This window comes from Polyergus mexicanus, unplaced genomic scaffold (genome assembly GCF_030449975.1).
Source record: "Polyergus mexicanus isolate NDT 795.1 unplaced genomic scaffold, iyPolMexi1.0 SCAF_2, whole genome shotgun sequence".
Lineage (NCBI taxonomy): Eukaryota > Metazoa > Arthropoda > Insecta > Hymenoptera > Formicidae > Polyergus > Polyergus mexicanus.
In genome coordinates, this window is record NW_027223322.1 from 2,686 (window position 1) to 23,747 (window position 21,062).

At 32.4% G+C, this 21,062-nt stretch overlaps 1 protein-coding gene across 1 annotated transcript; it reads right to left on the minus strand.

Moving 5' to 3' along the window:
• Positions 1–681: 681 nt before the first annotated feature.
• LOC138942501 (uncharacterized) lies at positions 682–19,411 on the minus strand. Its single transcript, XM_070312741.1, has 6 exons — positions 19,316–19,411; positions 5,718–6,024; positions 5,503–5,547; positions 2,594–2,889; positions 2,071–2,265; positions 682–1,680 (listed from the first exon to the last, which is right to left on the minus strand). The coding sequence occupies exons 2-6, from the start codon at positions 6,019–6,021 to the stop codon at positions 1,642–1,644; spliced, it is 879 nt and encodes a 292-aa protein (XP_070168842.1). The 5' UTR covers positions 6,022–6,024; positions 19,316–19,411; the 3' UTR covers positions 682–1,641.
• Positions 19,412–21,062: the final 1,651 nt, after the last annotated feature.

The following is a 21,062-nucleotide window of genomic DNA, read 5'->3' on the forward strand; positions in this document are numbered from 1 at the left end:
CCAAGTATTTAGTTTTTAAATATTGTGAAGGAAGCCAGGATGTGTGATATTTTCTATTTGGCATAACTGCAAACATTCACGTGCAAATATCTTCAAGAATATTTTGCTATATTTTAATCGAGTATCGAATCACACAGCGCGCAAATTTCTTTTTCAGGCAATGATGAATAATGAAACAGTAGTTTAAAGAAAAATAAAGCTACGATAAAATCAATTTCTTAAGTATCCTTTTTTTCTAGATATTTATGTAAATTATTTAACGATTCTCATTTTTTTTTTTCCAACATTTTGTAGTTTGTTATAATGGACAACATGGACACGATATTGAAAAATTAAATTAATAATTTAAACAGCAACATTGTAAAATATGTAACAGATTACTATATATTTAAACTGAATAAAGTGATTGTATCGTGTTTATAATTTTCATTTGATAATATTAAGCGCTGATATGATATTTAAGCGACGTTTTTTTTTCTCCGAAATAATATTAAAATTCTGCACGTGAAAGCTGCGATATATGACCCAAAATCCATACAACTGCATTGAATTGTATTTTTGCGAAGTATTTGACGGTATCTATAACATATTTTTGATAGAAAAATCCGATTTAATATTTTTAGAGATCTTTTTAATAAAAAAAAAGAAAGTTTTTTTTTTTTTTTTTTTTTTTTTTTTTTTAAGAGAAACAAATCCGGGAGAGAAATGTTCCATTTTTCTATGAAGTTAAATTTATTTAAATGAAATATTGTATTTTATATGACCGCGAAAAAAATGTATATTATTTTTAATTAATTTATTCGAAATTAAAAAAAATTACAGTTTTAAATATTATATCTGATTTAAAATTCGCAGTTCCTTCTTTAAATTATTACGAGACAAGAGAGAAAAGGAAGTTTGTTTTGTGTTCTTAAGTTTTTCTATAAGATCAAGCATTGTATATAAATTTAGGAAATCTGTTATCATTATTCTCTTTTTTTTTTACGTTTGATATTTTGCACAAGTTTCAAATGCAGAGAACTTTTAAAATCCATGAAAATGTGCATTATGTCAAATTATTCGTTTGAATGCCGTTGCAAAATATCGTACTGCACAATTATAGGAAGCATCGAAAAAATGCATGCATCTTTTCAATTAAAGTTCGATTCGATATGTAAATAAATTGTTTTATCTCATGCATATTTTTAATTCTATTTGCGTTAGCGATACGCGATATTCTGACACATTCAGGGAGAATAACTTTGGCGCTTTTAACCCAATAAATGCTGCTTAATCCGTATCAATATTTATTATTCTTTCCCCCAAAAAGATTGCTTGGATCGAAAATTCTTAGTATGTTGGAGAACCATGCTTTTCGCTGAAAAAGTTCCTCGATAAAGGTTGATATTGGGTTAAAATGCACTTTCGTCTTGCACTTACTTATTGTTGACACAAAGACTTAACAATTCGCGCAGATATCCAGATCTTCAGAACGTATGGGTACTTCGAAATGAGCGTTGTTTACTCTTGTAATTGCAGCTTCGCTGTGATAGCCACAATTGGCTGCAGTTGCGTCGTGTAGGTGTAGAGCAGTCACAAACATTAGTATGCATGCGGCAGTTTTCGGATTTGTACCGTTCCTTTGCAATAATTCGCAGCATACTAAGGTGACATATATTCTCGGGAGAGGGGCGCGCTCCTCTGCGAAAAAAATGTATACGATATATTGAATATATAAAATAATTTGACTGAAAATCCGTATTATTTTATATTCGCGAATTTGTGAATACACAAAGTAATTAAGTTTTGAAGGATACATAAAGAAAGTGTGTTAAAAATCATAAATATAAAGTAAAATATTGTGATATGCAATAGTTTTAGGTGTGTATATATAAGATACAAATTATTATATAAAGTATTATATAATATCAGAATTCGAAAAGGTTTGCACAATATGATCTCATAATTTGAAAATATAAATCAAAATTTTTGAAATAGCTATAATATAAGAAATTAGATTTAAGATAAGTTGAAAAGAAAATTGTGGAATCTGAAAAATTGTTATTGTTAATTTTTACGCAAGGGACTTACCGACCAAGCCCGACCAGTGTTAGGCGAGTAACGTTGCAAATTGTAATCGTCGTAATTGATCTTCGGTGTCATCATATCTAAGAATCGGTTGGGGAATTGTTTTCGTGATTGTTGTCTACTCGGTTCTTCGCTCATTCGGTCTCTTCCTTTGAAAGCGGCAACTTTTGCTTCCATCTCTTCGGTTATATGTTGTTCCTAAAGTAGGCATTATTTAAATGATTCTTGTAAAGACATTACATACTACAAAACTTAAAAAAATAGACTGCAAACACTTTTTAAGTATCAATATGATAATATAATCTCAGAAAAATGTAATATTGTTCTCTCTTTCCTCTTTTCTGATATTTTAAAAAATGAATTAACATAAACAGTCTTGTATCTAGAGTATCATACGAAATACAATAAATTAAACTAGTCAATGTTTATAAATTAACAATGCAAATTTTTATACTGTATTGTAATGATTATTCAAATTAATCTAAAAGATAAATTAATGAGTTTGCGCGAAATATGGAGAACCGACCTGTAACTCGCGTGCCCTTTCGGCCTTGATGAGATCTTTCAGCGCTTCGAAACTGCCTGTTTGAGGGACCTGTGTTTTTGCGGGCATACCGCCGCCGATGCGGAAGCTAGTGACACTCGGCGAATACGGTCCTGTATTCACGATTCCATAATTTCGCGCCAATTCCTCCATGGCTTTGCGCGAGGGTCCATGCATCCCGCTTCGCCATCTACTCCCTGCTGGGGCTTTATGCACCATCCTTCCATAAATCGGTGCGCCCCCGGCGGCTCGGCTGCGCGGTCGTCCGGAGTATCTCCCTGCGATTCATTAATTTCTTATTTAATTCATCCTTTAATCTTATTTTTTTATATTAATTTCTTTCTTGCGAATTCTTTGTAACACAAATACGAAAAAAATACTGGCCGCAAAAATATTGATCAATTTAACATCGTGAAGTAAAGGATTAATTGTCAATTAGGTGGAAAATATGTGTGGGAGGAGTGCTTCTATCTTTCTTTAATTATATGTTCTATTACATATAAATTTAATTCTATCAAAAAAAAATAGATAAGACTTATTAATAGAATGGAGAAAAATATATTTCCTAGTATCTCATAAATATTAGTTAAAAATTACCTGTGCTTTTAAATTGTGAATCTCTTTGTAATCCTCTTCTCTTTTCTATTTTTAGAAAGAAAAAGAGAGTTTAATCTCTCTAGTAATTAATGTTTATAGAATCTGTTTCTGCATAAAAAGAGAATTGATATATTTTAGAATAATTGTGCGTGATTGTATGTTATTATAATTTTATTTTAAATTAATAACTGACACAATTTTGGAATAACAATTGTGCGCGGGATAGCATATCGCGAGAGTTTGAAATAATCGGGATTACAGACTACGCTTTCTGCGTAGGCGGAAATGAGTGACATTAGGTCAAGAAGCGTGTGTATTACGCTTCAATGGTTGTAAAGGGTTTGAAAAGGGTTGCTGACATTACGCGCGGGTGAAGCTGTCGCAAATTTCGTGGCCGCGCTGTTGTGCCTAGATTAAGTCTTAACGAAATTACGATACCGAAGAAGTTCGATAATTGTTTTTGCGCTCGTATACGCATCTACGCATCATCAGTCAACGCTATTCGCTAACTATTCCCAATTATTGTACATTGTGAGATATGAGCTATATCGATATTTAAAAAACGATGATTAATTTATCTAACTACCAGAGTTGGGAAGTGTTACTTGTAATGCCGTTATCGTTATAGTTACTTTTTTTTTTGGCAATTGTAACAGTAACGGCGTTACAAATTTTGTTCGTGATGGAAAAAGTAACTTTGTTACATGTTTTGGTAACGAGTAACGAATTTAACAGTTACTTTTATCGTTAATTTTTTCGAATTTATATTTAATTTTCATACAAAGGAATGATAAGAGTGTCGGAATCCAGCATTATCAATAGCGATATCATTATCAAAATTATATTGTTTTTGTTACTTGTAATGTAAAATAATGTTTAAATATTTTTAGTGTTTAGTGTAAATTTTTAGAATTTAATTCGATCTTGTATTTAAAAAAATTGTATGTAAAGTTTGTATTATATATAAAAAAAGTAACGGAAATTGTAACGACTCATTACTTTTTGAGTAACGGTAATGGTAACGAGTTACTTTTTAGGGGGGAGGGGGGGGGAGGGGGAGGGGGAAACGATAACGAGTTACCTTTATAAAGTAACTTTCCCAACCTTTCTAGCTAGACATGCTCGATTAGATTTGAAAGTAAATGTAACGGCTACTAATACCATTGTATATTCAGCAATTCTTAAGCAATCGCGAGAAGTAAGCATTGTGAGTAACGCAAGAAGTTAAAGAGAATTAAAGAATGTTTATAAGAAAGTGAGTTTATTGCGTTAATGGCATCATGATGTGTATACAAACGCCAAGATAAATAATAAACTAATTTCATTTCAGCAATGTCAGTTAATTATAGTTTAATTAATTTTATTTTTCTTTAAAAATCATTACATCATCTATCTATTGTATATCTATAATCTATATTATATAAATTACAGACAAAAGTCTAATTAATAATTACAAATTTAGTTAACTACAATTAATCAAGAAATAGTAAATATCATCGCGTGTTGCGTCATTGCAAAATTAATAAATTAAAAAGAAAAATTTTTTATTTTGAAGAAAAAAGCTTGTCATGCAATATCGTGCCTGGAATAGAAGTTTCTCGAAAATTCGCGGGAGCAAAAGGATTAAATCGGTTTTCGTCTAATTAAGAATCGCGCGAAGGGGAAATTAAATAATTCGAATGTGCTGCCTGTTAATTGCACGTCCGCTCTGCGCGGTCGATCAAATTTAGATGCGGACAAAGTCCTTGATTCCGATTTGGAACCGCGCTTTACAAAGCGATAGATAGTCGACGTATCCCCGATAATTAGTCGGAATCATGTATACTCGTTAGCGTAAGTGCCGGCGCGTAAAGTGGTGCGTTTGACCCACATGTATCGCGTATTTGCAAGATGGTATTGCAACGTCTGCTTGTGCAGTGAACTTGTTTGTGCAGCGAACTCGTGAGCTGCGATACACTACTCGATAAAACGCATAAAATCGATAAAACGCTCATGTTCTTTCCGTTATCCCGTCTCTCCATCTACAATACGCCGAAGAAGATACATTGAGAGATAGAGAGAGAGAGAGAGAGAGAGAGAGAGAGAGAGAGAGTTCGTATATTATATTACTGTTTAAAAGAAAGACAAAATTCTTTTCCACTGAATGTCTACTATCAGACATTTAGTATTTTTGCAATAAAATTTTACAAGCGATAACTAAATTAAAAGTAAATTAAAATTTAATTTTAATTACATATTATTTTATTTTAAAATGACACGTAGTTGAAAAAAATTATATAAAATAGTTTGCTCACCTTCCAATTCTTCCCGGAATTTCAATCGTGTAGGTGCGACGACATCTGCGTAAGATCAATCAATTCTTTTTCATTTTTACGATTTTTGTAGTTTCTCGTGCGTTAAAGAAAAATTATATCTATCCATGTTGAGATGACAAAAGCGAATTTTTGAGCTTTTAGGAAGATTTCGTGAAAATACGTTGCGGTTTCGAAAGGCATAGGAAGAGTCTCACCTCGCATGTATCCGCTAGAATATATAGAGCGCTGGGGAAGCTTGGTACGCGGCCATATATTGGGATTGTACGGGTACACCGGGTATCTGTTGGTGGTTTTAGCGGCTCTGCTTTGTCTCTTCGTGTACCTCCACATGGCGCGCAGCTCGTCGCACGACGGTTCGGTTAGGTCCAGTCGTTTGTTGCCGATGTTGCCGACGTCGTCGTTATTTCCCGGTTGCGGATCGATGAATCGCATACCTGCGACAAGCGATCCGCTCGTGCACGTCAGGACGAAGGCGATGCACACGGCCGCGAAGCGCATTTTCTAAAATTATAAAAAAAATCAAAACCGATTGCAAGCCATCATGAATACTACAATATATTAAGATAGCTATATAAAGGGAGATGATATAAAAAAAAGCTTTTTCTCTATACTTTTTCAAAAGTTACTTTTGAATTTGATTTCATAAAAGAGAGAATTTTTTTTTAGCATATTGTAGAAATGACGGTTAGAATTAAATAACAAAAAGATTTGAAATCTCGACTTTAATATCTGATTTCGTATTTTCTCCGAGGGCGGAGTATAGATTTTATAGAAAATGAGTATAGATTTTATGATCACATAGAAAAGAGTCGTGAAGCAAGTTTCTAAAACCTTTATGTCTTCAGATCCAAGCGTAAATTTCAATCATAAAATATCGTGATTTTATATCAGCATGCGTGTGCATATTTCACTCTTCGAGTCTAAAAAATTGTGTAAAATCAACGTGATATTTTACAATCCGTTAGGATTAGGACCTAACCTAACGCGTTCGTAAGTAACGATATATTTACGACGTATTTACAAATAACAATAAAACCGGGCAATATGAAATTGTATAAAGTAATAATATGTTATAATATGTTGTTGGATTCTGGTGAACTATCGAAACGCTTTCTGCCGCAAGCTTGCCGAAATCAGATAGGCGTGCTCAACAAATAGAAAATCTCGAAACTTAGCAATATATCGTGCCAGATATACGATCCAATATATGTAAATATATAATATATATATATATATATATATATATATATATATATATATATATATATTAATATTTAATAGTTTCATACAATTTCTTAAAACCATTGAAATGCAGTTCTATTGATGCGCATTGCGAAGTCTCGAGCGATTATCGGCTTAGCTTTTCAATGAATTCGCATTAATCTAGTATACAAAATCTACATATAAAAATACAAAAAAGTTTACAATATATAAATTATTGTAAATAATATAGAATATATTATAATAGCTTTCCTCTATATAAATTTTTATTACATTAATATGATTCAGTTCTTTTGTGAACGATATTTTTATTAAAATAATATCTGGTTGAATTGACAAAAAATAATAAATATTGATTTTCGCTACAAAAAATACATATTATTGTTACAATAGTGTGAGAAACGTACTATTTATAGGGCCTATGAAGAATTAATTTTATATAATCTTAACACATTTTATCTCATACTCCTAACATTATTTCATATTGTTCTACTTTATATATGCGGATTGTGAATTTTACTGTGTTAAAAGAACGATTTATGTTTACGTTTCCGTAATTTTTATACAGAATTTTTGCAGTATAGTAAATTTAACCGCAAGATCGAATGAATTTATCGAGGATGCACAGGTTGATCGCGCGCGGAGCAACAAGCTGTTTGCGCCAAATCGTAATCTGCATTAATTAAGTACTAGCGCGTGTCGAGTGATAACCACCAGTTCGAGAAGGCTGAAGTATATTTTAATGATGCTTGTCGTCGAGAATTTGTACCCTATCGAATGCGATGAAATGTATTTAAATTGAATAGAGACTGCGGCGTACTGTCAATCTCCTGTTTTTTGAATGACATCGTCATTCACGATGAATCGTGTTAGAGGACCAAGTTTCCGATTCGATTGCATCTCCGGAATTTTTAGAGAACTTTTTCAGTTCTCTCGAATGTTTGTTGAACAAAGTGCTGTTAATTTTACGAATTACGGAAAATATCGAGGGCACTCGATGCAAAGAATACACGAGCAATTCTTGCAGGTTCGATCTTGAACCGATTAAATTCTTTAATCGGTACATTGCTCGAGTCTTGCTGGAACAATTCTTGCGAAAAAATATTATTTGCTCTGGGAAACTTTGACGTTGAAATGTGAATTGCCCTTTTCTTTCGCTTATTTTTCTTCAATCTGATATTATAGCACACGTATGATCGCCTGTGCGAATTCCTTAATATCGGAATGATTTTCCTCAAGTATTGGAAATTAATAATATATTTCCCTATATTTTACCTATAATTATATAATACAATTCTTATTGATTAATTAAACTGCAACAAAATAATAGCTTTTTGTTATTTGGTAAAATTGATAGAATAGTTTCGATATACGCGTGAATATTGAATGAAACATGCTTCCATTGTGTGAGTAGAAGCACGAGATCCAATTAGGAATAATTAGCTTTGCGATATGCACCTTCGTGGTATTTTAATCGCGCATCGTGTCATTGATTCGTTCGATTGGCCGGCTGATCGTAGGATGCAATTCGGAAAAGCATAGCGTGAAGCATAGAATGTGCATCGATGCGATGTAAATCATTGTTCCATTGCGAAGAGTTGGTATTTTGGATTACCGCGTCTCATAAAGCTTTCGTTATTTGCAGAGCAGAAATAATAATAACCTCCCTCTCATTTCTCGCGTTGGTATTGTGCCACTGAATAATCTGCGAATTGCAGAATAAATGATATCCTTTTGAACCTTCTCTATTGTGATTACGTAAATGTAGATTATAAAAAGAATATAAGGGATACGTAGAAATAACGTATTCTCTAGTTTTTCAGATCGAATAAACTTTTCTGAGATATTTGTTTATTTTTCTCTCTCTTCTCTTTTTTTTTTCTTTTACCCTGCGATACATATTATTTGTTAATTATTTATTAACTTTCTGTAATAAACCATTGGCGATTGTACATTTATGGGTATGTATAAATGTACGGATTATGATATACAAATATACTATATGATATATTGCAGTGAATTAGTGAGTATTTGTGTGCGAATCAGTCGATGTTGAACAAGTCTCGGAGAGAGCCATTCAAATTGGAATTCGGGTCGGTTTGTCAATTTTGTTTATACTTAGTTTGAAGTTTAATACAAAGTCGTAATAATCTCGTATTACAATGGCGCGTTTCGCACAATTAATGATCATTTTACAAGATGCTGGGAATAAACAAGATTTTTTTTTTTTTTTTTTAATATATATGTATATTTCACGTTTGAGCGCCGCATGAGCGCATACGCACATGCAGCGAGATTGAAATGCGTATTGGTCAGCGAATTACTGAATGTTATTGTACTTGTGCGGGGAGATCTTGTGTGTATGTATGCGCGTGCGTGCGCATTGTCCCGAATTTATATTCATAACATACAAAATGTATCTCTTTATTATCGATGATATTTCTCATTGATGAATGTGCAACAACGTACAATATATGTATAATGCTATGCATATTATCGGGTTTTATTAGGATTTGACGCTTTTTGTCAGAATGACACGTGCTTTCATTATCACTAAATCATATCGCGTTACCTTTATATACGGCTACACTTTTTATGACAATTGTAAAAGGTAAGATTAAAGTAATAATATCATTGCGCTTAATTATTAAAGAGTAATAATATCAAAATAATTACCGAGATAATATTAAAATAATTACATTAAAGATTTGCGGATACATGGATCTGGCAAACTACAGATATGAGCTTTTAATAATATATTATCACGAAACGGTTATATGAATGGGATGGAATATCGAATTAAATATATATAAATATATTAAATTGAGTTTTAAACATGTCCTTTTGCAAAAATATGGATGTTTTTGCGTTTTTAATATTGTATTATGCAGTGATCTCTCTCATTTATTTTATATATAAGAATAGTGGAAATTTTTAAAAATTAGAAATTTTATTTACTTTTTTTTTTTTTTTTTTTTTTAATGAATTGAAATTCCGTTATGTTAAACATGTGTTTAAGTGTTTTCGCGTTCCGCTAATATTTATAATCATTACGAGAACAATTGGTTTCTTTGATACGACATATATACATATAGTCGAGTTGTCGCGACAGAGATTTGACACTGTGATTTATTATTGAGCTGCCATAACCGACCGTGGTCGAGTCAAGCGCAACATGTGTTTTCATAAATATGTATATGTAGGATCAATATGTGTATGTGTATATCAGAGAACGGTCTATGAATGAATATTCAGGCTTTGCACCTGTATCGTTACAAATGTCGATTCATTCTACAATTTTATAGACGGTTGCTTTATCGAAGATTCATGAGAGAATCGATAAACTCGAGATCAATCGATAAAAACAATTTTTCGCGAGAGCTGCAATAAAATTGCAATAAAATAGCGAAACCGCGAAAAATTCTAGTATCTGGATTATTTTTGGAAACGCAACTGTTCGCGGAAAAAATCGATTCTTTGAGTAATAAAATGAAGTACTTCCGCAGTTTTCGATCTTGCGTGTTTCATGGAAATGGAAATCTCGCATATAAGCAAGAAATCGATATTATATTTTATAAAGTAGAATTATAAATTCATAGTATGATATCTCGCTCAATATCATTTGACATTTATTTTTATTATGAAATATTATGTATGACCTCTATAGTTCGTTTTACGTTATTAGCTTTCTTTAAATGTAATACATGGTTCTATTAAAATATAATAATTGAATGATAATATCACACGGAATTATATTAAAATAATTAAAGACGTAATTTGAAGATATTATGCTTGCTTTAAATTTTATAAAAATAAAATCTCTCTACTCGAGAGCAATTAATTTTGAATGGAAACAAGAGTTTCCGCATACGCATTCCCGTTGCGTGTAAAATTATATTTGTGCGGAAACGTACTGTTTGTGAAAAGTGATGTTGCCATGAATATAAAAATGCACTTCTCTGGAAAAATTCCGGATTTTGTACGATAAATGATATATATGTAAGCCGCTTTAATGCACTCCGCATCACTGTTCCCTCAATATGGCATGAACAAATATGCTCCGAGCCGGGTATGTACATAATTGAAGTGTAGCTGCGTAAATCCGCCCGTATGATATTCTCGATCTTATTTCTCGGTCGACAGCTGGATACAACATCTGCTCCGTTTAAATTAGGTCGCGAAAAAAGGAAAGGGCTAATTATATATAAATTTGTTCGTTCTTTGCGAGACCAAAAGTAACTAAAAGTCAGCTAAACTAACATTCTATTAATTCTTTCTAGTCTTTTGTTGATTAATTAATTTTTTAAAATTTGGAAATAGAGTTTTTCTTGTAAAAATTTCGCGATATTGTAAAGGTAGCGCCAGACTATGCGCGTATTCGCGATTCGTTTATAATTCGTGAATAGTGTGGATAGAAGATTCGTCGAATTCAACCAATCAGATTTCTATATACCGTTCATGAATCGCGAATTACGAATCACGAATCACGAATTGCGAATATATTCTGGAAATTGCGATATAGTCTGGCGCTAGCTTAAGATATATTCTTTGCTGCGGCCGAGTTAAAGCCGATCGATCGAAAAAATAGCAAAAAGATACGTTCATTTGCAATTACATAAATTTTGCGGTAGGTTTACAGGCGTCGTCTATCTCTCGATTCTCATTTCACGAGAACGGAAATTGGCTGACGTCTTGACGAAGGATAAGCGCGCGAGGGCGGGAATATTGCGGTACTTTTATCTATTCCGGAAAATCGATCCTTCATTCAGACGATTCATCCAAGATCGTCTTTGGTCAACAGACCGTGGCAATTACTGTCCAAAATGACTGTTCGAACTTTATCGGAACTCACAGTAGCCGCTTTGAAGAAAATGAAATTGCCAGTGGCAAAACTTTTACGCTCAGAATTTCTCTTAGAAAAGCACTTAAAGTTTGTGTCTACTTCTACTTACTCGTTATCAGTATTATCTTTCCTTTATTTTACAATATAAGACTTTATAATATTATAGTTATATCTTTCAGTGTAAGTAAAATTAGAATTTTTAATGTTGTATATTTCGGCAAACATGAAATTTATCGATGTGTTAAATATACTTATATTATTAATAGTTTAATTACTTTAATTTCAAAAGATTAAAAAGGAAATTAAAAGTATAATATCTTGTTTTATAATCTTGTATTCTTTTATGATCTCGAATAATGAAAAAATAATATATTGTAGAACGTATGATATAAAAGGTATTACGTAATGTTAATCGATGTTCTCGCTCTCTATAATTTACAGCGTTATTGTTTAAATCCTTGTAAATGCACAATTAAGTGCAATATTTAACGTAACACGTGGAAATGACGGACTAAATTATTTCACATAGTAATTTCTACGAGTCTAAACAGAATGCGATGCGCATCACATTGGCTATTTATTTGCAATGTATTTAATCGAGAAAACGGTGAAACATATACCATACTTGCGACATACATGAAACAATAAGAAGCTGTAATAGGTATCTCAGACGCATTGACATTCAATGCTGCTGTACAAGGCCAGACGGGATCTCTTATCTGTATATACTCGATCAAACATAAGGGAACAGAATGAATTATTCATTAATATCGTAAGCGTTTAGTATGTGAAATGGTATACAGGGATTAATAGAAAATTGACGTGTAAATGAAATATCCGTCATGCTCTATCTGTATGTTCCATATAACTTTCTATATTTATTATAATATTTTAATCATATATAGTATTGATATATGTATAATGCTTCAAGATGCGACGTGATATAAAAGGCTATTATAAATTAATTTTTAATACTCGGAGACAGATGGTTCAAACTTTTTAATTTATAACTGAGTAAATTCAATTTATTATTGGAACTATTACGGAATGTAAGAATTGTTGCGAATAAAATTATTATTATTCGAAACGTGCATTGAATAGCCGCAATTCATCTGAAATTAATCTCATTGTCAGCTACGACGATGCACGAATCTACAGCCGTATTTGCGAAAGATATTCGTCGTTCAATTGGCAAATTGTTAGCTTTAGACTTCTCCTGGGAACTCCTGACGGTATATATGTCGAAGTTGTATAAAGTAAATTATTCCCAGTGACAAATCAAAGGTGGCTATCTCCAAGCTACTCGCTGAACGTGAGAGCCTGAAGTCAAGTAGTACTTCGTAAGCCATACGCAACAAGCTCGCCGTATTTGTTCCCCTACAAGCGTTAAAGGCAATCTATCTTGTTCTACTTGTTGTTATATATACATTGGTACTCTTCGTTTAGTGCAAACGTGACACATATAGCCCTTTTAGCGATAATTCACAATACTCAGCATTTGTTAAATATGTGTTATATGTGTGCATGCGCGTGGATAAGCCGATCATTAATTATAAATCTATCGAATCAGAAACTTTTATAATCAAGAATTTAGCTTAATAACATTGACAACATTTTACAGAAAAAACAAAAATTGCTCTACTTATTAAGATCATATATATATATATATATCCGATTGATCTTTTATCAACTGGATGTATAAGAATGATGGATTTGATGGTTTATAAATTTCTATATATGTAACAAAAAATTAAAATTGGTTTAAAAATTGGTAATTTAATTTTATTAAAAAGTGGTAAAGAGAGAGAGAGAGTTTATTGAATTTTTATTTTAATAATTATTTATTAGTCTAATTATTTAAATATTAATTATATCAGAAAAATATATTTTATATATGTATAATGGATATATTTTTATATAAGATGAATATTTTAGGCGAGAAAAAATCTATAAAAGATTTTAGTTTGTCGAAATATTCCTTGCATAAAGTAATTCCGATTTTTTAAATTGTTCTCAGGGGCATTATCTCGGAAAATGAAGACGAGATAAATTCACTTTGACGCGTTATACAAAGCTGTATTCACCTGAGGAGCTCAAAGAATTTCTCTATCTCTCTGTATTTTTTTCTATTTTTGTAAGGAATCGTTGATTATAAAAGCAAATGAAAAAACCACAACCACCGTCAGCATCTGTGCATAGGCATTATAATCTTTTATTAAATCAGTAATATTTTCTGGATTAATCGGTAAAAAAAGATTTAACGCGCATTTAAAGGGTAACACCTGCGTCCACTCGACTTTGATATTTTATGTTGTATAAAGATTTATGATTATTTCTTGAAATCAATTACTCTATAGATAAATAGTAATCGTAAAGTTAGCCCGTTTAATTCCTTTTCCACATATATATAGTATATACAATACAATATGGTCTCTTTAAAGGCAAACATTTAATGTATAGATAGAGTGACGAATCATATTAACGTTTACAACTTAAATGTACAATGAAATCTTGTTGAAACACTTACGTTTAATCTAAATATTTTTAATATGTACATGTTATTTAATAAGCCAAAAATTGAAATTTGTTTAAACTTTTGGGCAGAGTTAAAATAGATCGCCTTTAACTATTTTTTCTCAATCGTGTGACCGTAAATAAACGGTGAGTTAGAGAAAATTTTAGAAGAAATTTTAGAGGAAATAAAATTTTGCACGATTAGACGAAAATTTAAAGAGGAACATCTGTTCTATGGAGCAGAAGGGTGACAACATTCTTTATAATGCCTGATTTTATCTCCGCGCGGTCTTTTCACCGTATCTGCGCGGCATTGCGCGCAATAAAAGCACTCCTGATGACCTGACGCGACGATCCTGGATGATGAATGTGTTGAACAGCGCGTCAATATATGATAAAAGAGATAACGGTAAATGCTGCGAATATACGATTTGATCGTAAATCTCCTTCGTGTGTCCCGCGCATCGATACAATCGCACACCTCTCGATATTTTGGCTCTCACATTTTTACATTTTTGCGCATCGGATTTTATTCGCATTTCTATGCAGCAAAGATGAAATCGATACAATAGAAAAACGCGCTACATTAATGTCCGTAACATATGCGAATAATAAATACGAGCAAATAACGTTTTATGTTTTTTTGATACTCTGTGTAAATTCGTAAAAATAAATTAAAGTAAAAGATAAATTCAAGCAAAAATGATGATAAAAATGTGTTTATTCTTTTACACTATAATAAATATTAACTGCTCTTTGTAAGGAAGACCATTTTAGCATATAACGATTTTAAATATACGCAACTCTCTTTGAATAATTATTTCCGTGTGATATATATAGAAAAATTAATTAATTAATATTACATCATATTTAGATTAAAAATCGTTTTTGAAATCATTTTCCCATGCCTTTGATTACTGTAGTCTGTAGTCGATTAATTGTTCTGTTGTTTTATGCATTTCATAATTTCCAATTTTTCTTTTTTCTAGAAAACGTATTATTTTTTATATATTTTTTAATTTTACTAATATTGTATGTATTTGTAAACTTTTGTATTGATAAAACCTCGATATATTTGCATATAGAAATTTTAATTGTTAGAATATATTTCTCTCTTTTGAAATACAATAGAAATAAATCTTTGTCAACAAATTTATTGGAACTTTTATATGCTATATTACGTTATATATATATATATATATATATAATAATTATATTTGTAATATGGTATTTCTTATTATACTATAAAAAGTATAAAAATATTTCGTTTCTTAGCCTATGACAAAATGATAAGGCAAACACTCTTTTATGTTTTATATATTAAAAATGTGCGAATTTTTTAGTTTACAACACAATTTTTCCCTAAACAAAATTTGGTTGTAAAACAATATCTTTTTTGTTTAAATGCTCCTCACTGCATTATTAGTTGATAATCTTTTGTTAATATTGAGTCGTTTATTTATGACAAATAAAATCAATTTCGCAGAAACTTTTCGCCGAAAAAGAAAACTATTCGATGGTTCTTATATTACATTTAAAGCATAATCGATAAATACTGTGGCAGTTGCGTTAACGATTTAATTATTAAAGAGTAAAGGGATTCTTGTTGCGCAAATAATCGCAACGATTTTTCTTCTATTTCAATACATCATGTCGATCGTGGTTCTATAGAAGTTATGACGTGGTTCACAAATCATTTGAATTTCGACAAGGAAGTAGCAAAAAAATTACAAAGCCGATTTGCGAGGTAGAAGGAGGAAGAGAAATTATATGATTCTTTTTTGAAGCCCTTTTCACGCCAGCGCGTTGAAATGGAAAGGTTGCAACAAGTGAGCTTAGTGAGCCCCGGATTATTTGTTGCATGCGAACATGTGCAGCAATGCAATATGTAGATTGCACGCGTATTCATATACAGAGGGGCAGCACTATATATACGGTCTCGCTCCAGGTTTAGATAACAATCGACCGGGGGGGGATTTGAGTATAGAAAAAAAACTTTTTTAAAGATATTGTCTAAAAAACATGCAAAAAAAGCATGCAATTCTTTACAGTGTTGATAAAGATGGATGGGACTAGACTATATTTTTTATTTCTGGATCATTTTAAGATGATGTAAAAAAAAATTTTTTTACCGATAATTTAATTCATGCAAAAAGAGATTAGATAAATAATAACCATGGTTCAAAGAAATTGAATTCTGATATCAAACGCGCGAATTTTAAAATTATTATTACCAATAAGGCAGTAAAACAACCATTTCAAAATCGATTTCAAATTTTGTTGAAATTTTAAAATTAAAGAGAAAATTATCCGTTTATGATTTTCAGGATTTCTATATCTGCTTATGAGTGAAGTCTAGATTTATCCAGACCATCGCTAGATGCGCGGTAATGCCGCCCCTGTTCGTATATTATAACACATTTATAATATAATATTTTAATTCTTGTCTTTTGTTTATATAAAATATTCTATTTTCATTTAATGTTTTATACATTTTTTTAATACTTTTTATACATTTTGTAATTTGTTTAAGAGTTTTTATTTTATCAAACATCAAATATATTAAGGAATATAAGAACCATCGAATAGTTGTAAAGCAAAATAATGTTATTGAATTTTAATTAGCTTTCTCTCTATATATAAAATAAAAAAAGTTAAAAAATTAAATCAATAGATCGTTGATTGCAAAAATAACGCATCATTACGATAATAATTTTGCTGCTAAATTATATTTATGATTGATCGCATTGAATATGTTTAATCTGTTATTGATATTTGTAGTATAAATCAAGGACTACGTCAAATGCATCAGATTTGTCCTCGATTGACATTTAGCAAATGCTGTCAGTCATATTAGGCTAACATGTATCTACGCAAGGATAGTATTATTGCGTTTACCGCGTGTTTATTCATTACATCGACGCCGTGTCAACGCAGTTTATCAAAGTTAAGCAGTGATTAATGGCTGACAGCGAAGCATGTAATTAAGATGTAAAACGCATCGTGCAAGTCGTATATCACGTAGCTTAATCGAATTTAATGTGATTCATTGTATCTTTGCAATATTTGCAAGTAAGAATAAAAAATAAGCTCCGAGTTAATTTGCAGATATATTCTTTCAATATGGTAACTGTATGGCATAGAATAGAATAACGCAAATATCAGAATTTTGTCGCTTGCGTGAAATGTCATATATATAAAAAACGCGCCAACGTTTTTCGCCGATCGGCAGCTTCCAATTTTGGAACTGACCTACTTTCGATCCATACAGAATGGGACAGTAAGGATTTTCTGGCCATTCATATACGAACGTACTAACTCTCGCGATGTTAATGATAAAAAATGTTCTATTCTCGTTCAAGGCCATTAGTTATAGAAGTGGCGTACTTGATATTAACGGAACGAGCGAGAAAACGAATTGTGAACTCTAGCAAATTCTGTCAGATTATGAAACGTAAATATGATTAAATCTATTGAGGTTCTTGAATTTTATTTATATTTTTCTACACCAAAATCGTAGCATTTTTGCAATCGTGACATTTTTTATTTAATTATATCAACGCTCCTTATATGCAACTCGTTTTATGTTTTTATGGTAAAAAATATATCTAAACGGATATATTATATATACATATCTATATACACATATATGATGTTAAAAAAGAGTTTGTAATCTATAGAGAGTACTATAGATAGTACTCACTAATGTAATATGAACAACTACTTAGGAATATAGGTTGAAAAATCAAATCTATCGGAAGCAATTTTCGTAAAGCAAATGATTTCCTTGGTTCTATTCATCGTATGCAATATGAAAAGGAAGGATTATCTTACACATTTTTATCCCGATGTTTACGGATGTGTATTCTACGTAAAACTGTATAAGATTTCAAGATCAACGAGTTCAAAATGTCTGTGAAATAATTCGAAGAAATCTAGGAATATTTGATACAAAGATATACAATAAAATGTATGATAATACGTTAATGTGAAGAGAACACTCCTCTCTCTCCCTTTTTATAAACTGACAGTGAGAATGTATAAGATAATCTTTTATTTTCACATTGCATGTAATAAATAGGAACAAGCGAAAATCACTTGTTTTATTAAAACTAAAAATTATTTTTAACTCTGATAGGATTGATTTTTCTATCTACGTTTAATGCGCATTTCTTACTCTCGACTTATTGTTATAGTGAGTACTATATATCTAATATTATTTCTAAAACAATATATTTCTCGAATAATCACTGATCGTGATAATTAATCAAGATACTGACTACATTTATACGTGATCCTTAATCGGGTTTAATAACATCTATATCTCTGAAACTGACTAATCATAGTCATCCCACTTTTCGGAGAAATAACTATGATTGGCCAATTTAAAAACTACGGATGTTATTAGACCCGATTAAGGATGACATATAAATGTAGTCACTTACTTAAAACTGTTCTCTAAAATTACTTTATGCATCTGCAATCTTTATGCGAAAACCAATAATTCAACATGTTTCGAGAAATCTTATATATTTCCTTTAAAACTCATCTATTTTCTAACGGATGATCTAATTTATCAAGAAATTATTTATATCCATCATACATCATTCGTTCTCTCGTGCGACATATTTCGCGTCTCGCGGACTACGTCTCTGTTCTAATTCTCCCGCTCTAATTCCGACAGTCTCATTAGATGCAATTACGTGCCTCCTCGTCGTTTCAGGATCCCGGTTCCCTTCCCCGGGCATCATCGCTTACGCTGCACGATGGCATAACAGGTTGTGCGTCACGGGGAGAAGCGCATACGCCTAATTCTCATCAATCGGCGACGAGCGCGCGGTGCGAAACGCGCGTCAGTTATGACATTCCGACAGTGACATTCGGATGCTCTGCTTCCGAGCTCTCTTTTCGGTCCGCACGATCTGTTCGAGAAACTATCTCTAATATTAATTCTATATAATATATATACTATTTGCCATTCGCATATGTCATTATTCTCTAAAAGTTGAGAAAAAGTCGCAGTTGTCAACAGCAGAAATGATAATGTAAAACATGAATATAACAGTGGTGTGTAGCGATTATGACAAGGATGACGTGTATTGAAGGGTGAGAAAAAGAGAAAGAGGATGTGTAAAAAGAGAGAACGGGCAAGGGTCGGAGAGACGATACGTGTGTTGGCTGGCTGGTGAATGAACGAGAATTGGATTCACTAACCTGCCTGTGCTTGTCCGCCGTGTCCGGAAACCGAGAAGCGACTGAGAGAGGTGGTAGCGTCGAGGCGACTGTCCGCGGCCCCACTGCCTTGGTCGTACGAAACCCACCCCCGCGGCGGCACTTTTCCTCCCTCCGCCATCCCCGTCATCGTCGCCGATCCTGCTACCACGTCGCCGGGGTCCCTGTTCCTTTCACGAAAACGGGGATGTTCTTGGGACTTTGCTCTCTCTCTTTCTCTTTCTCTTTCTCTCTCTCTTTCTCTCTCTCTCTCTCTCTCTCTCTCTCTCTCTCTCTCGCCCCGTTGATGCTCTCATTTGGCCCATTTCCTCTCTCTTTCTCTCTCTCTCTCTCTCTCTCTCTCTCTCTCTCTCTCTTCTCTTCTCTTCTTCCTCCTTGTACATTTCTCTCTTTGCCACCCTCATCCTCCCCTTCCCACCTGTTTCTGTCACTCGTTTCGTTTGCTCTCTCCGTCACGCTTTCTATATTTCTTCCGTTTCTTTTTCGGGAACTCCACCTTCGCGCAGGATTCCTCCAGTCATCCCCTCCGTCACATCTGCTAAATTTTCCCCCTGAAAACCATTCTATAAATGTACGTCCGGGAAACTGCACCCCTCTTGGCAGTGACGTAGTTCTCGGTCAGGGAGCCCTCGCGCCAGTAGAACGTCGGATGATTAATAATCGATCATTTAGTGATCTTGTTATTTTTAAAACATAACGGGATATTAGAAACGTTATGTATGGCATTGGATTTGCAAGACGAATCAGATGTGAATATTCGTATTCGAGTGATTTAATTCTAAATTATTCGGATCTTCAAAGCCGAGTTAATATCGAGATATATTTTTTTACATTCAAGAAGTAAATACGAAGAGATAATTTGATTTTTTCTAATTGATTTTAATTAGACCTAAATATATAAATGTGTGTGTGTGTATGCGCGCGCGTGCATTTATCTCTTATATAAAAAGTATCTTAAAGCGTAGAAATAAGAACGATTGGATTCCCGCGATCTTAATCAAGTATGTATTGAATATATAGCTACTGTCAGAAGTAAATGAATGAAAAAGGAAAAATATTCATTGTCAGTTATAAAGATGTAAAAAACGATTTTAAAGTTCTAAATTACGTCATGAGAGAAAGAGAGACTTGACAGAGTCCTTATTTCGCATAATCGGGCGATTTTCACGCACTTTTGAATTCTTTTTCAATTTCTGTCTATATTTTAGAAAAAATATAGACAGGAAAATACAATTTTTCGCGAGACATATTTTACGTATACAGTATACCATATGTCGAAAAATTGAAAGACTTACAATCAAAATATTTCAGTTCCGGACATAAACGGTTCTGGAGTAAACGAGACGTCCATTACACGAGTCCATTTCTCGGGATCTAGAAAAGCACTGCATCATGCGAAATGTCAAAGGCTATATGCCAGCTCTCGCGTGGTTACATAGAGAGGTGAACTTAATATTTTTTCGCCCACGTATGCTGGCCGACCATAAGAGAAATTGCGTGATATTGTCGTTGAAACTCATAGAACTCGTTGCCTCTTACAGGAAATAATATCTTCTTGTTAATCTAAGTAAATAGTGCCGTGGAAAATACCGGAAGAGAATCAGTCGTACGATCCCCAAAGGATCATCTGTCTCGTTATACTTTTTTCGGTTTGCTTAGGGTTCTCAATTAAGAGATATTTTATTTGTCCATTATTAGATGTTGATTAATATGAATAATATATAAAAGA

What these genes read in the sequence shown, in the direction of transcription:
- LOC138942501 (XM_070312741.1), bottom strand. Translation starts at nt 6,021, where the DNA reads ATGCGCTTCGCGGCCGTGTGCATCGCCTTCGTCCTGACGTGCACGAGC. An exon ending in TTCTAGCGGATACATGCGAG is followed by an intron (nt 5,548 to 5,717) that starts GTGAGACTCTTC and finishes GATCTTACGCAG; the next exon opens with ATGTCGTCGCACCTACACGA. An exon ending in AAAGGGCACGCGAGTTACAG is followed by an intron (nt 2,266 to 2,593) that starts GTCGGTTCTCCA and finishes TGCCTACTTTAG; the next exon opens with GAACAACATATAACCGAAGA.